Genomic DNA, 12,604 nt, shown 5'->3' with positions numbered 1-12,604 from the left:
CAGGTTGTGGCATAGCCGTCAACAAGCAGACTGCACAGCGCCGCATCGTGGGTGGCGATGATGCCGGCTTCGGCACCTTTCCCTGGCAGGCTTACATACGCATCGGTTCCTCTAGGTAACACTCCTTCATGACACACAGTAAACACACACACAACATATGCTCACGATATATTCCAAGGGCTTTTGGCATCTCAATAGTAGGGAATGCAATACCGTCTCGAGATCGCAAATTCGAGATCCCGCGGGATTGGAAATATCAATCTCGCGAGATCCCGAAATTTTCGGAATCTCGTTTAGTTCATTAAAAAATGAAAAGTTTGCCTATGCAAACTTTTCATCTATCTTTCAGCTATCTGAAAACTGTTGTGATAGATTAAATTGTGGTAAATTAAAACAAAAATTTTTTGAAAAAAAAAAAAAACCTTTATCATTCAATATTACTAGGTAAGTACTTAAATAATTAAGTTTTGTTTGGAAATCAACATGATCAAAACAAAAGTGTAGCTTCGTCATATTATGCTTCAGGACTGATCCCGAAAAATTTGACGAAATCTCGCGAGATTGGGTAGATGTACATTCATTACAAAATGAACTAAGTACCCACACCTCACCGAGTTTTCTGTTTGACCAACGTGATAGGTGGCGAGCCGTATCGCCGTCTATAGTGGTTGAGCCAACCATATACACACATATCTAAACAATACAATAATGTCAGTATGTTTTCGTATTACGGATATTGTTAGTAATATTTATGATTTTTTATTTTTTACGCATGATTATACACAATGGTGCTGATTCCTGTATACACCATTTAATTTAATTTTAATGGATACCTTTCATTTTCTTATCCGCTGAAAAATAAAGGGACGGGTAATCGACAGGCATAAAATTTATGAAATACACGTCAATTTAAGGCAGAAATTAAAGACAAGTTGGTCTTCCAAAATTTTATAACTCGACAAAATTAAGTGGACAGCACACGTCAAGCGAGATGCTTATTTTAATCACCCGGGTTATTAATACCGTTTAAAATTAACAGTTATTCGTCTCTTTCTTTTTCGGCGGATAAGAAAATGACAGGTATAACTTAAAATAAAATTAGGATGTATCCGCAGAAATCGGGGCCATTATATAAAATTCAAGTAAAAGCCAGAATATACCTACCTAATACTTTGTACATTACCTGTAATATAATTCATTTTGTAATTAATGCATGCAAATATTAACAAGGAAGTACACGATTTTATCAACTTCGTCATACACACTACATGTTACTAATTTTAATCTAACACTTTCATTACCATTTTTTATAATAAATTCATTTAACATTCATTACTGTAGAAATATTGTAATGTAAAATGTTATTAACTTAAATAATATTTATCTCCGTTTTACACAGGGTCCGCGTACCTAACTTGAACACTTGAGAGGTCCGGTTTTTTTTATAGAAAAACTATTATTCCGAAAATTCAAATCTCGGGAATGTGGGTTTCCTCACGATGTTTTCCTTCACCACTATACACCGCCACAACAGCAGTACAGTATTTTACCACAATTTTATAAATGTAAAATAGTGGAGAAATAAATTTATTTTTATATGTTTGTTTAATCAATGCTTAAATTCTGAGGCTTATGAGTGTATTGCCTATGTTCGGTATATAGGCATAGGCCCCCGATACCGACCACGCCCGTGCGGGTCGATAGCGATAAGCGCTGAATGAGAGATATCGTCGAACACGCTGGCGGGGTCGGTATCGGGGTTCTGAAGACCTCACAATCCATACTTACAATATTATAATTTCATAATATATTTAAGGTAAGGCACTTACAGTGTTAGTGACACCGAAAAACTAAAACTTTGGGGTGTGATTATTCTGAGTCAATATTAAAAGTAGAATTACAAGACCATCACATATCACAAAAAAACTAAAACTATCTGTCAAGTTTTAAGTTATACTGTTCGGTAGTTTCTTTGTTTATGGAAAATGTGACGTCAGTGGACAAAAACACGTCACCAACCGTTTTCGAAATTTGAAATTATTGAAGAAAAAAAATTTTTTTTTTCTATTATATAAAGCTTTTTCGAGAAAATAAAATATTTTAACAGCATAAAATAAGCGCTTGTAATTTCTAAAGTACTTATCTGGAAACTGTCAAGTAGCCAATTAAATATTTCCGACAAGAAAAACTTCAACCATATTTTTTTTATTTTGTTTCTTTTTTAGTACGATCAAGTAAACGTTCTAATTTGTTCGTTCGTTACGGTGCCACTAACACCCTGTATATTTTTTCAAGCACAATATATTTGAAGAGAAATCTTTGAGGAATTTTATTCAATTTTATATTTAATGACGGAATTTTTAGGCTGCGTTCCCAAAAAAATATATTGATGGCGCTGTAGACCTTTATCTGCTTTATTTTCACCTTACTCTGCAACATAATTATTATAAAATATAATGTACTTAATGGCATTGTCAAGTCATAAAAATTGTTGATTGATATTTGGATCTATATATAAAATTATGTTGTTATTTAAATTGCTTCTCTTTATTTTGGTCAGAATGATAACGGGTGGAACGTCTGAGTGTAATAACAAGGGTCATCATTTATATCCAAAAACAAAGGTTTTATTTATTTATTAAGGTACATACAACATGGCCCAATGCGCTGTATGACGAGAAAACAATATACAAACTAATACAACAAAAATAAACATTGAATGAAAAAAAAAGATACAAAAAGGAAAATAAGACTATAAATAACATGAAAAACACTAAAGGAAATTATAATTTCGGAATTAAAAACTAAACTATAACATAAAAATAAAAATAATAATAGAAAAAAACAAAACAGTAAATCATAAAAGATAAAGAAAAAAAGGTTTATGTCGTTATCCATGAAATTAGAAGATTAGACGAAGGTAACGTTATACAGCGCCATCTTTATTTTTTTTGGGAAACGTGGCCTTTAAAGTACCTCATTGTGTGTTTGTGTATAACAATTTAATTTGTTACTAATACAATTAATAAAATTACATTTCAGATGCAACATGCTAATGTCAATATTCGAGTTGATCGGATGGAAGCAATGTTGGATAGAGAGGTAAATGTGCGAAAGAGATGGCTATGTCTGTCAGTTACACTTTCAATGGTAGTAGCAGTTTTTAGAGTTCAAGGTTCATGAAGGAGTTGTTTAGTTGTTAGTGTCGATTTTAGTGCACTGAATTTAATTTCCTTTTAGTTTAAAAGCCCTAAAAGTAGTGCTCAAAATTATACGTTTCTAGCTGGCCGGTTGCAAGCACCTCCTTTAAAAAAAATGGCCGGCCAAGTAGTGAATGGCAAACTACATCAAAAAAAAGTTTTAAAAATATCCTCCATTTCATCTTAATATATCTTCCGACTCTACCAGATGTAAAATACCATAAGTAAATCTGGTTCATTGATTTTATTTCATACATGATCTCTTTATAAGAAATGGCGTTAGTTTTATTCTATCGTAAGCCACCTTACTGCGTAAGTGACTTAAGTCTCGCTCGCACTGTATAGTCCGCGTGCGCTCTCCCTTACGGCCATTTAGACTAAAGGAAGACCCAAAGGGGTGAGGTGGGCGCCCAATACGAATTGGGGCGGGGTGGTCTACGATTTTAAAACCGCTTAAACTAAATTAAAATTAAGTTCGGTCTGTCTGAAACGACACTATTGGGTATTCGTATGTTTTTGTTAGTAATGTGTAGTTATTTGGAATCTTTATTTTTTTCTACAGTAGAGTTGTTTGAGCATGTTTATATGAAACAAATAAGTAGACAGGTTTTTATTTTAATCTAGAAATTCATTATTTAAATGCATGATTGTAAATACATCTTAAAATAATTTCAGGTTTAGTGAAGTAGTTAATTTATTTTTTTATATTTCTTTTTAATTATTATTGTTTATTATTATTATGATTATCGTATTAGGTTATATTGTTTCTTCACAAACTTTTTCGCACATTCCTCTTCTTTTTTATATTTGTAAATATGTTTATAATGTATTGTACATTATATTTTAACTTAACATCTAACATGCTTACTAACCACACTAATATAACTAAGAATTACTTAATATTTTGGAACAAGGTAAGTGCTTATTTTATTTTTCAGTAAGTAGATACACCATATATAAAGACCTGCTTAAACCTGTATAAAGCTTAAAATAATTTTAATTTTTTATTTTGAAAAAAATATATTCAAATTGAACTTGAAATAATAACCAGCTGCTTATCATCCGTGGGTATAAAACATACATACGTATATAAGATCACGCCTATTCCCCATTGGGTTACGCAGACACCACGGAATCCCAGTTACTACGATCCTGACCCACCACTGTCGCTTTTTCCACTCTCATCAAAGTCTTCAGGTTAAGAATACTCTTGACCTGGTTTTCTTTAAAACATCCTGGAACTGATCACGGTATACGCCTAGGTCTTCCTCTTCCAACTCAGAATCAGAATCATTCTTCTTCTTCTATCGTGTGGGTTGTGAGGTGGATTATCACCCTCATCAACCCTGGTGTCAGGGTTTTTATTGAGCCGCCATAGGCGCCTGACATGACACATGTAACGTCTACGTATTTTCATCAGTAAGTAGTAACCGGGACCAACGGCTTAACGTGCCTTCCAAACCACGGATCATCTTACTTTCGGACAATCACGATAAGGGGAAGATTCAATTCCAGACCCTATTAGGACTAGCATTAAGTTGACACTTTCTTCTTTTATTGTCAATTGCTTGGAGTAGTTAAGTAGAGCAACTTCAGGTATAGTGACAGCGTGGGTGCTCACCGAGAGAGGTGAAAAAATAAGAATTCTGAATTCTATATTCAAAGTTCAAATTAAAAATATATTTATTCAGTAGCAGGCTCTAGCACCTTAAGCGTGCAACTTTTTCTCGCCTCGACATACGTCACCCGTCACTCTCTCACAGTACTGCACAGAAAGAGACAGATGATCTCTGTCGCGGCGAGAAAGAGTCGCGTGCTTACGGTGCTAAGCCCGTAGGTAACATAGTTTGTATGTCAAATTTTAAATAACGAACGTCTCATCCGCATAAAACCACTGCATTTCAAGACTGGCCCCTTAAGTATCATCTTTTTGTTAAGGCATTTGTCAATCGCTAAGCTAAGGTAACAGAACCTTGTAAGAAATGTTATTGAAACTAAGTGGAATATGTTGCAAAAGCGACCACGATATGTGAAACCTTAATCATTGTTCTATGGTACACGCCGTGCCATTGTTTGATAGGGTGGAAATTTCACATTGTTACAGTTTAACAAAAGAACATAGTTTAATACTTATTTACAATCCGCCTTCTTACAAAACCTCAGAGGCGGCCAATCAGCTCGCTTGAGCGAGCCTAACCTAATTCAGGACCCCGATATCGATCCCGCCCGCGTGGTCGACTATTCCCCTCATTCACCACTTATTGCTATCTTTTTTGCCATCGACACGAAAAGAAGAAGGAGTCGCTATCGGCCCACTAGGGTCGACGGTTTAGGCCTGTGCTGGATTCCAACCTATCCAACGTAATTATCATGGATAAACTTGTTGAAGGTCAATGTAACATTTTTGAATTTACGTCATTTCGCAAGGTGTTATGGCTGAGCAGAAGATATGTCAAGAAACTGCAATAGCAACACATCTTTTAAATCAATGGGGGTACATTACAAGTTATTTAATAACTAGAGGAACACATTCAATACCAGACATTTTTATCATTTAGGTAATCATTAATCTTATAATAAGCTTTTTTACATAAAGTAAGCTTCACGTGAGCTTTAAATTTAATCTCTGACAAATTTAAGATTTTATCTGGTATTTTATTGTAAAAACGTATACATAACCCCAAAAAAGATTAATTTAATTTACTTAATCTAGAATTTTGAATAGCAATTTTATTTTTATTCCTTGTATTGTAAGTATGTATTACGTACATACATAATGTATTCATAAATATATTGACTTGCGACCGTCAGTATATTTGTTTCTTTAAACAGCTCCCTTAAAGAGTCCCGACGACGCAGATTATAAATAGCGTGAACTGCTCTTTCTCTTTTCTTCTTCTTTTCTTTTTTTTTTTCTTCTTTTGAATGATGAAAATTCTATGGTGCTACATAGGCTTCAAGTGAACGGCAAAAAGTTTCACTTTTAAAACCCCAGTGCAAAGATATAAGTAGTTAATCTCGACGCGATATAAAAAGTGAATGTTTTATATTGTACAGGTCATTTGCCTGGTTTCCGTTCGTTTCTTTTTATAAATACATATATTAGGTATAGTACATATTTTGTAGGTTCAATATCTCATTATTCTTTAAGTTATTTTTCTTTTCTCTGGGACTGGTAGAAAAATATTCTTCTGTTGTGTGGGTTGTGTTATCATCAACCCTGGCGTATCCTGGGGAACCAGTTATAAGTAATCAGCCTTAAGTTAATTGTCATCATCATCAAATTAAGAGCCACGCTCTTGTCGGTGTAGCATTTAAAATACTCTCCATGCTACTTTGAAGTTAATTGCACAATGTATAAATTATATAATTAAAATTCAAGAAAAAGTAAAGAAAATTGATTTCATTTGATCACTTAACTTGTAGTTAGTTTTAGTAAGATGATCCGTGCTTCGGAAGGCACGTTAAGCCGTTGGTCCCGGTTACTACTTACTGATGTAAGTTAGTCGTTACATGAGTCGTGTCAGGGGCCTTTGGCGACTCAATAGTAACCCTGACACCATGGTTAATGGGGTTGGTAATGCACCTCACAACCCACACGATAAAGGAAGGAAGCAAGTCTCCCGCCTGCTATTTATTGTTTTCGCTTCTCAATCATAAAAAGGATGCGTACAAATAATTTTTAACAAAAAAAAACTTCCAAATCTTACACAATAAGTGCCATCTTGGTTTATGCAACCGGTTGTCATTGTGATCTCTGGTTTGTGCTAACTAGAGCGCAGGGGGTTTTCAGACAGGGTAATCACTGAGTTGCGCAAAAGTCGATGTGAGATTTCTATCTTCATGATAGAGGCCTTCTGAGATGGGTAAAGATTTTTTTGCAATTTTTTTATATACCGTTGTATTTTTATTATTGGTATTAAGTACTTGTATGAGGACTCTAATACCGACCCCGCCGGCGTGGTCACATCTTTTACACATATATCCCTTACACAATCCATCCACACTTCCTTGGGTCGTCCCCTACCCTACCTCATAACTTTCCTCGTTATAGCCTTCCTACTTACTAAATGCACGTAATCTGAACCGGCGTGCGTGTATGAAACGATTGATGAATGTGGAGGAAGCAAGAGAAGTATGTCTGAGTCGAAGCAAATGGAATTCCATAGTTTCTGCTTACCCCGGTGCGAAATAGACGTGAGTTTATGTATGTATGTTCCTACATAAGCCATAGCAGGCTATATAAGTCATCTTCGGGCGCATCAGCGTCTGTCGACTAGGAGTCCAAGTGGTCGCCATGGCCGAAATCGGTCGGAGATCATCATCATGTATGTTCGACTCCTCGCGATATTTTGCTTGCTCCCATGACATGCCGAGTTTTTAATTCCCGGTTAACCGAGCGTCGTGTGGTCTCTTTGGGCCACCCAATTTTGCGTTTTCCACGCGCTCACCAGGTCAGAACTCATCAGGACGGGTGTTCAAAACACTTCAAATACCAAAAACTAAAATCTCAATTTTGGACATTCCAGGTGTGGCGGCTCCCTAATATCTCGTCGCCACGTCGTGACGGCTGGCCATTGCGTGGCGCGTGCGCAGCCTCGACATGTTCGAGTGACACTCGGAGATTACGTCATCAACTCGGCTGCGGAACCCCTCCCGGCGTATACCTTCGGCGTCCGCGCCATAAAAGTGCATCCACTCTTCAAGTTTACGCCTCAAGCCGATAGGTTTGACGTCGCAGTACTAACGTTGGACAGGAATGTTCATTACATGCCGCATATAGGTAAGTATAATTTTAGGCGTAAGACTCGTCGCTCCCACGATAGCCTAAGCGGCGTCGCAGCAATGTCTAAGTGGCGTCACGGCACTCGAAGCGACGTCGCGGCAGTCGAAGCGACGTCGCAGCAGAGTCGATGCGAAGTCGCGAATATGTCTAGGCGAAGTCGCAGCAAAGTCGCGAGTCGAGTCGTGACATCTATGTCCTAAACGTAGTGACAAAACCTCGACACTTTCAATAAATAATAACAATAATAATTCACTTGGAAGACATGATTGTCTTACACAATAATATATTTTATTTGTACTATATAAGCCTTAAATATATGACAATATTTGTAAACATTTATAAGTAGTTACAGGCTGTAACATGATTATTGTGAGTCAGCTGGTATCCATAAAAGTTTGAAAACTGCTATCAGCCACACGTATATTATCTGCATAGATAGCATTCTTTGCTTCTACTGGTCTAAACCCTCGATATATCGCGCCACGCGCGACGCGATGGCTGTGCCGTGGGTGTAGATTTCCGTCATTTTTTAAAACTATCTTTCTCTCTTTCCAGCACCAATATGCCTTCCAGAGCGCGGCTCAGACTTCTTGGGCCAGTACGGGTGGGCGGCGGGTTGGGGCGCGCTGAGCCCCGGCTCGCGGTTGCGTCCGCGCACGCTGCAGGCGGTCGACGTACCCGTGCTCGACAACAGAGTCTGCGAGCGGTGGCATCGCGCTAACGGTGGGTTTTGGGATACACACATTGAAGCCTTGATGGGCAGAACACCAAGCAGTAGACAACTTACTACTTTTAAAAACAATAATATTCATTTATTTCAGGCGTAAAAAATAAATAATAATAATAATAATAATAGTAACGACAATCAAATAGAATAAACATAAATTGATTCGATACCACTTTTGATACGATCATGCTTCTTCTCTCGTGTGAGTTGTAAGATCAAAGACCGACCTTTTCAACCCTGGCTTCAGGGTTGCTATTGAGCCACCAATGGCTCATGTAACAAGCTTACATCTAAGTAAAAATGACTTAACATGCCTTCCGAAGTTTTTACTAAGAATCTTTACTAAAGATTATTATTAAATATAAAATAGAAATGGGTCGGGCTGGTGTAGCCCGAATGGCCACTGTGACCTTGTGCGGAGGGAAGCCCGAATGGCCACTGTGACCTTGTGCGGAGGGAAGCCCGAATGGCCACTGTGACCTTGAGCGGAGGGAAGCCCGAATGGCCCCTGTGACCTTGTGCGGAGGGAAGCCCGAATGGCCCCTGTAACCTTGTGCGGAGGGAAGCCCGAATGGCCCCTGTGACCTTGTGCGGAGGGAAACCCGAAAGAAGAGCGAACGAATCCCCCAATTTACGGACCACGGACTTACCACGTATCACATTATTAATTACAAACAAAAAATCACTTTGTGGTCCCTAGTTTGGTTAGGACATTACATGCTGATCACCTGATTGTCCGAAAGTAAGACGATCCGTGCTTCGGAAGGCACATTAAGTCGTTGGTCCCGGTTACTACTTATTGATGTAAGTAAGCAGTTGTCACATGAGCCATTTCAGGGGCCTTTGGCGGCTCAATAGTAACCCTGACCTGATTTGGTCAGGTCAGTGATTTGGTCAACCATGGGTTGATGAGGTTGGTACTCCGCCTCACAACCCACACGATAGAAGAAGATGAATATAATATTTCTTTCCAATTCCAGGTATAAACGTGGTAATCTATCCCGAGATGCTGTGCGCGGGGTACCGAGGGGGCGGCAAGGACAGCTGTCAGGGGGACAGTGGGGGCCCTTTAATGTTGGAGCGGACAGGACGCTGGTACCTCATAGGAGTGGTCTCTGCCGGATACTCCTGCGCAAGTCGCGGCCAACCCGGCATCTACCACCGCGTCGCGCACACCGTCGACTGGATATCACACGCTACAACGTTGTCATAGCGATAGTTTAACTTAGAGAGGCTCAAGAGATGTTGGTAGATTTCCTGGATATGAACTTCGATCATCAAGGTGTTAGTGTCACCGTAACAAAACATTTCGAAGGCATACTTGATTGTATTAAAAAACGATGGTAGGTGTTTTTCTTGTCGAAAATGGTTAATTAAGATTTTAACTTTTTGCTGTGACGCAATGGAAATCGTTCAACGCGAAAAGTTTATTAGTATTTGTACTTGTTTATTATTGAAGTACTTTGGTTCTATGCAGCTCAGAGCACGTTAGGGGACTCAAAAAAAAAAACGTCAAAATCAACATGAATTTCCAACAGGAAATCCAACTCAAAATCATGGTCTGAATCATGGTCCAAAGTTTTCGTTACTGGGTCACTAAGACCCTGTTTGGTAAATGTACTGTTGAAGTTGAGATGCTGTTCAGCAAATGCTTCCCTATTAGTGCCGCTTAGTGCCTATTAGCAGACATTTGCTTCCAACGTATTTTAGAAATTAAGTACTTAATGTTTAAATGTGAGCGGCCACCGTGACAACAATTTGGCCGGTCACCTTTAAATATTATTTTATACGAGCAATGCTGCCGATTCCTGTACATACTATCTAATTTTATTTTAAGTTATATACGTCATTTTCTTATCCGTTGAAAAAGAAAGGGACGGGCATAAAATTTATGGAACACACGTCAATTTTAGGCAGAAACTTAAGAAACCCTTCCAAAATTTTATATTGGCCAACCCGACAGAATTAAGTTGACAGCACACGTCAAACGGGTTGCATATAAGCGAGATGCATAATATTATTTTATTCACACACTTTAACAGTTGTCAATCATCCGTCCCTTTTCTTTTCGGCGCATATGAAAATGACAGGTATAACTTAAAATTAGGAGCTGTCTGCAGGAATCGGGGCCAATGGTTAAGCACCATTCCAACTTTAAACTCGCCGAGTGACCGCAATTCGCAATAAATCTGCTTGGCTGTCAAATACAGCAAAACTCTTTTGAGGGAAGACCCTACTTCTTGTAGATATTTCTAACTTGTATGTTGCCAACATTTTATTAAGCATTAAATAGCAATTGCTCATGTATAGTACGGTCACGAGCATTAATATGTATACACTTTGGTACCATGTCACATTAACTTTTTTGACAAATTGAACTGCAAGTCTCACTAAATGTCAAATATGTTAGTGCGACAGAGTCCTAAAGTGGGTACATTATATTGCTCATGACTGTACATACATGGTGTTAGTGACACAGAACGGAATACTGAGGGAGATTCCGCGACGGAAAATTCCATTTGATATTAACTCAGAATCATGAGCTCATCCCCTTCAGTATTTGGTACACTGTCACTAACATCTTGTATAATTAATGTGAGCGTCAGAATCGCTGGTTGTCTGAACCGTTGCCCAATGAGAGTTGATTCAAGAATTGCTACATATTTGCTTATATTTGCTACATAGTTTAGATAATTGCTACATATGATATATATTTCGAAATAAGATTTTCTTTTTTGACCAGCCATACTGACGTTTGGTTAGCTGGTGGCCTCCTAGTTTAAGGTCAAGCATACGGAGTTACCCAAAACGTGTTGGGCCTATAATTGCTACATATTTACTTCATTTATATATGAATTTAGTTGTAGCCTTATACGTACATTAAATAAAAAGACAGCTTACATTCGGTTGCCAGAGCCTAAAAATATTGTTCGGCTTGCGCTGCATAATTAGGTATTTGCCTTTATAATTTTGTCAGGCACTTTTTCCTTGGACAAATTCAAATTAAAGCTGTCTTTTTATTTAATGTACGTATAAGGCTACAACTAAATTCATATATAAATGAAGTAAATATGTAGCAATTATAGGCACAACACGTTTTGGGTAACTCCGTATGCTTGACCTTAAACTAGGAGGCCACCAGCTAACCAAACGTCAGTATGGCTGGTCAAAAAAGAAAATCTTATTTCGAAATATATATCATATGTAGCAATTATCTAAACTATGTAGCAAATATAAGCAAATATGTAGCAATTCTTGAATCAACTCTCATTGGGCAACGGTTCAGACAACCAGCGATTCTGACGCTCACTAATTAATGGGGTCATTCAGTAAAAATAAGGCCATTCCTGAATGAAAAGTATTTTCGAAGGATAAATTTGTATAAAGTCACTACTTTCAAGTCGTTTATGGAATATTTTTCATTTGTAATAATTAGTCCCCAGTATGATTTTAAAAGACATTTTGATCGTGACATTGTGAGGAAACCCACATTCCCGAGAAATACATTTTCGGAGGTATGTAACCTAATCTGTAATGGGCTGGTTTTCCCTTCGCGGGTTGGAAGGTCAGACAGGCAGACCACGTGAAGATGATGCTGATCTTGATCGTGACATGCTCCAAACTCATCATCATCTCCCTAGCGATATCGATTTTTTTTCTGGGTCCGCTTACCTAACCTGAAGATTTGACAGGTCCGGCTTTTTAGCTGCCCATCTGCTAAAATTAAATAATGAAAGTTTCAAAACTTTTTTATGACGACCGAAGCAATGACGCTTGAATTTGTCAAGAGTCAAGACACGTTCAGTGGTGTTGGAACAAACGTTCTGTCGTATCTTATTGAGTTCAAGTAAAAATGTAGGGGAATTCACATGCAAGGGGCATAATTCCGCG

The 12,604-nt window shown here is 37.9% G+C and overlaps 1 protein-coding gene across 1 annotated transcript in view; it reads left to right on the top strand.

Moving 5' to 3' along the window:
* Positions 1-9,938, top strand: part of LOC126378382 (plasma kallikrein) — a 70,486-nt gene extending 60,548 nt beyond the window's left edge. The window contains exons 4-8 of the mRNA XM_050026693.1: positions 4-115; positions 3,043-3,102; positions 7,730-7,983; positions 8,542-8,709; positions 9,694-9,938. Of these exons, the coding sequence (XP_049882650.1) occupies positions 4-115; positions 3,043-3,102; positions 7,730-7,983; positions 8,542-8,709; positions 9,694-9,926 (827 nt within the window). The 3' untranslated portion in view covers positions 9,927-9,938. The remainder of the gene's footprint in view (positions 1-3; positions 116-3,042; positions 3,103-7,729; positions 7,984-8,541; positions 8,710-9,693) is intronic.
* Positions 9,939-12,604: the final 2,666 nt, after the last annotated feature.

The sequence above is a fragment of the Pectinophora gossypiella genome, chromosome 26 (genome assembly GCF_024362695.1).
Source record: "Pectinophora gossypiella chromosome 26, ilPecGoss1.1, whole genome shotgun sequence".
NCBI classification, from domain to species: domain Eukaryota; kingdom Metazoa; phylum Arthropoda; class Insecta; order Lepidoptera; family Gelechiidae; genus Pectinophora; species Pectinophora gossypiella.
The sequence above is the reverse complement of the archived record's forward strand: the minus strand, read 5'-3'. Positions and strand labels throughout refer to the sequence as shown.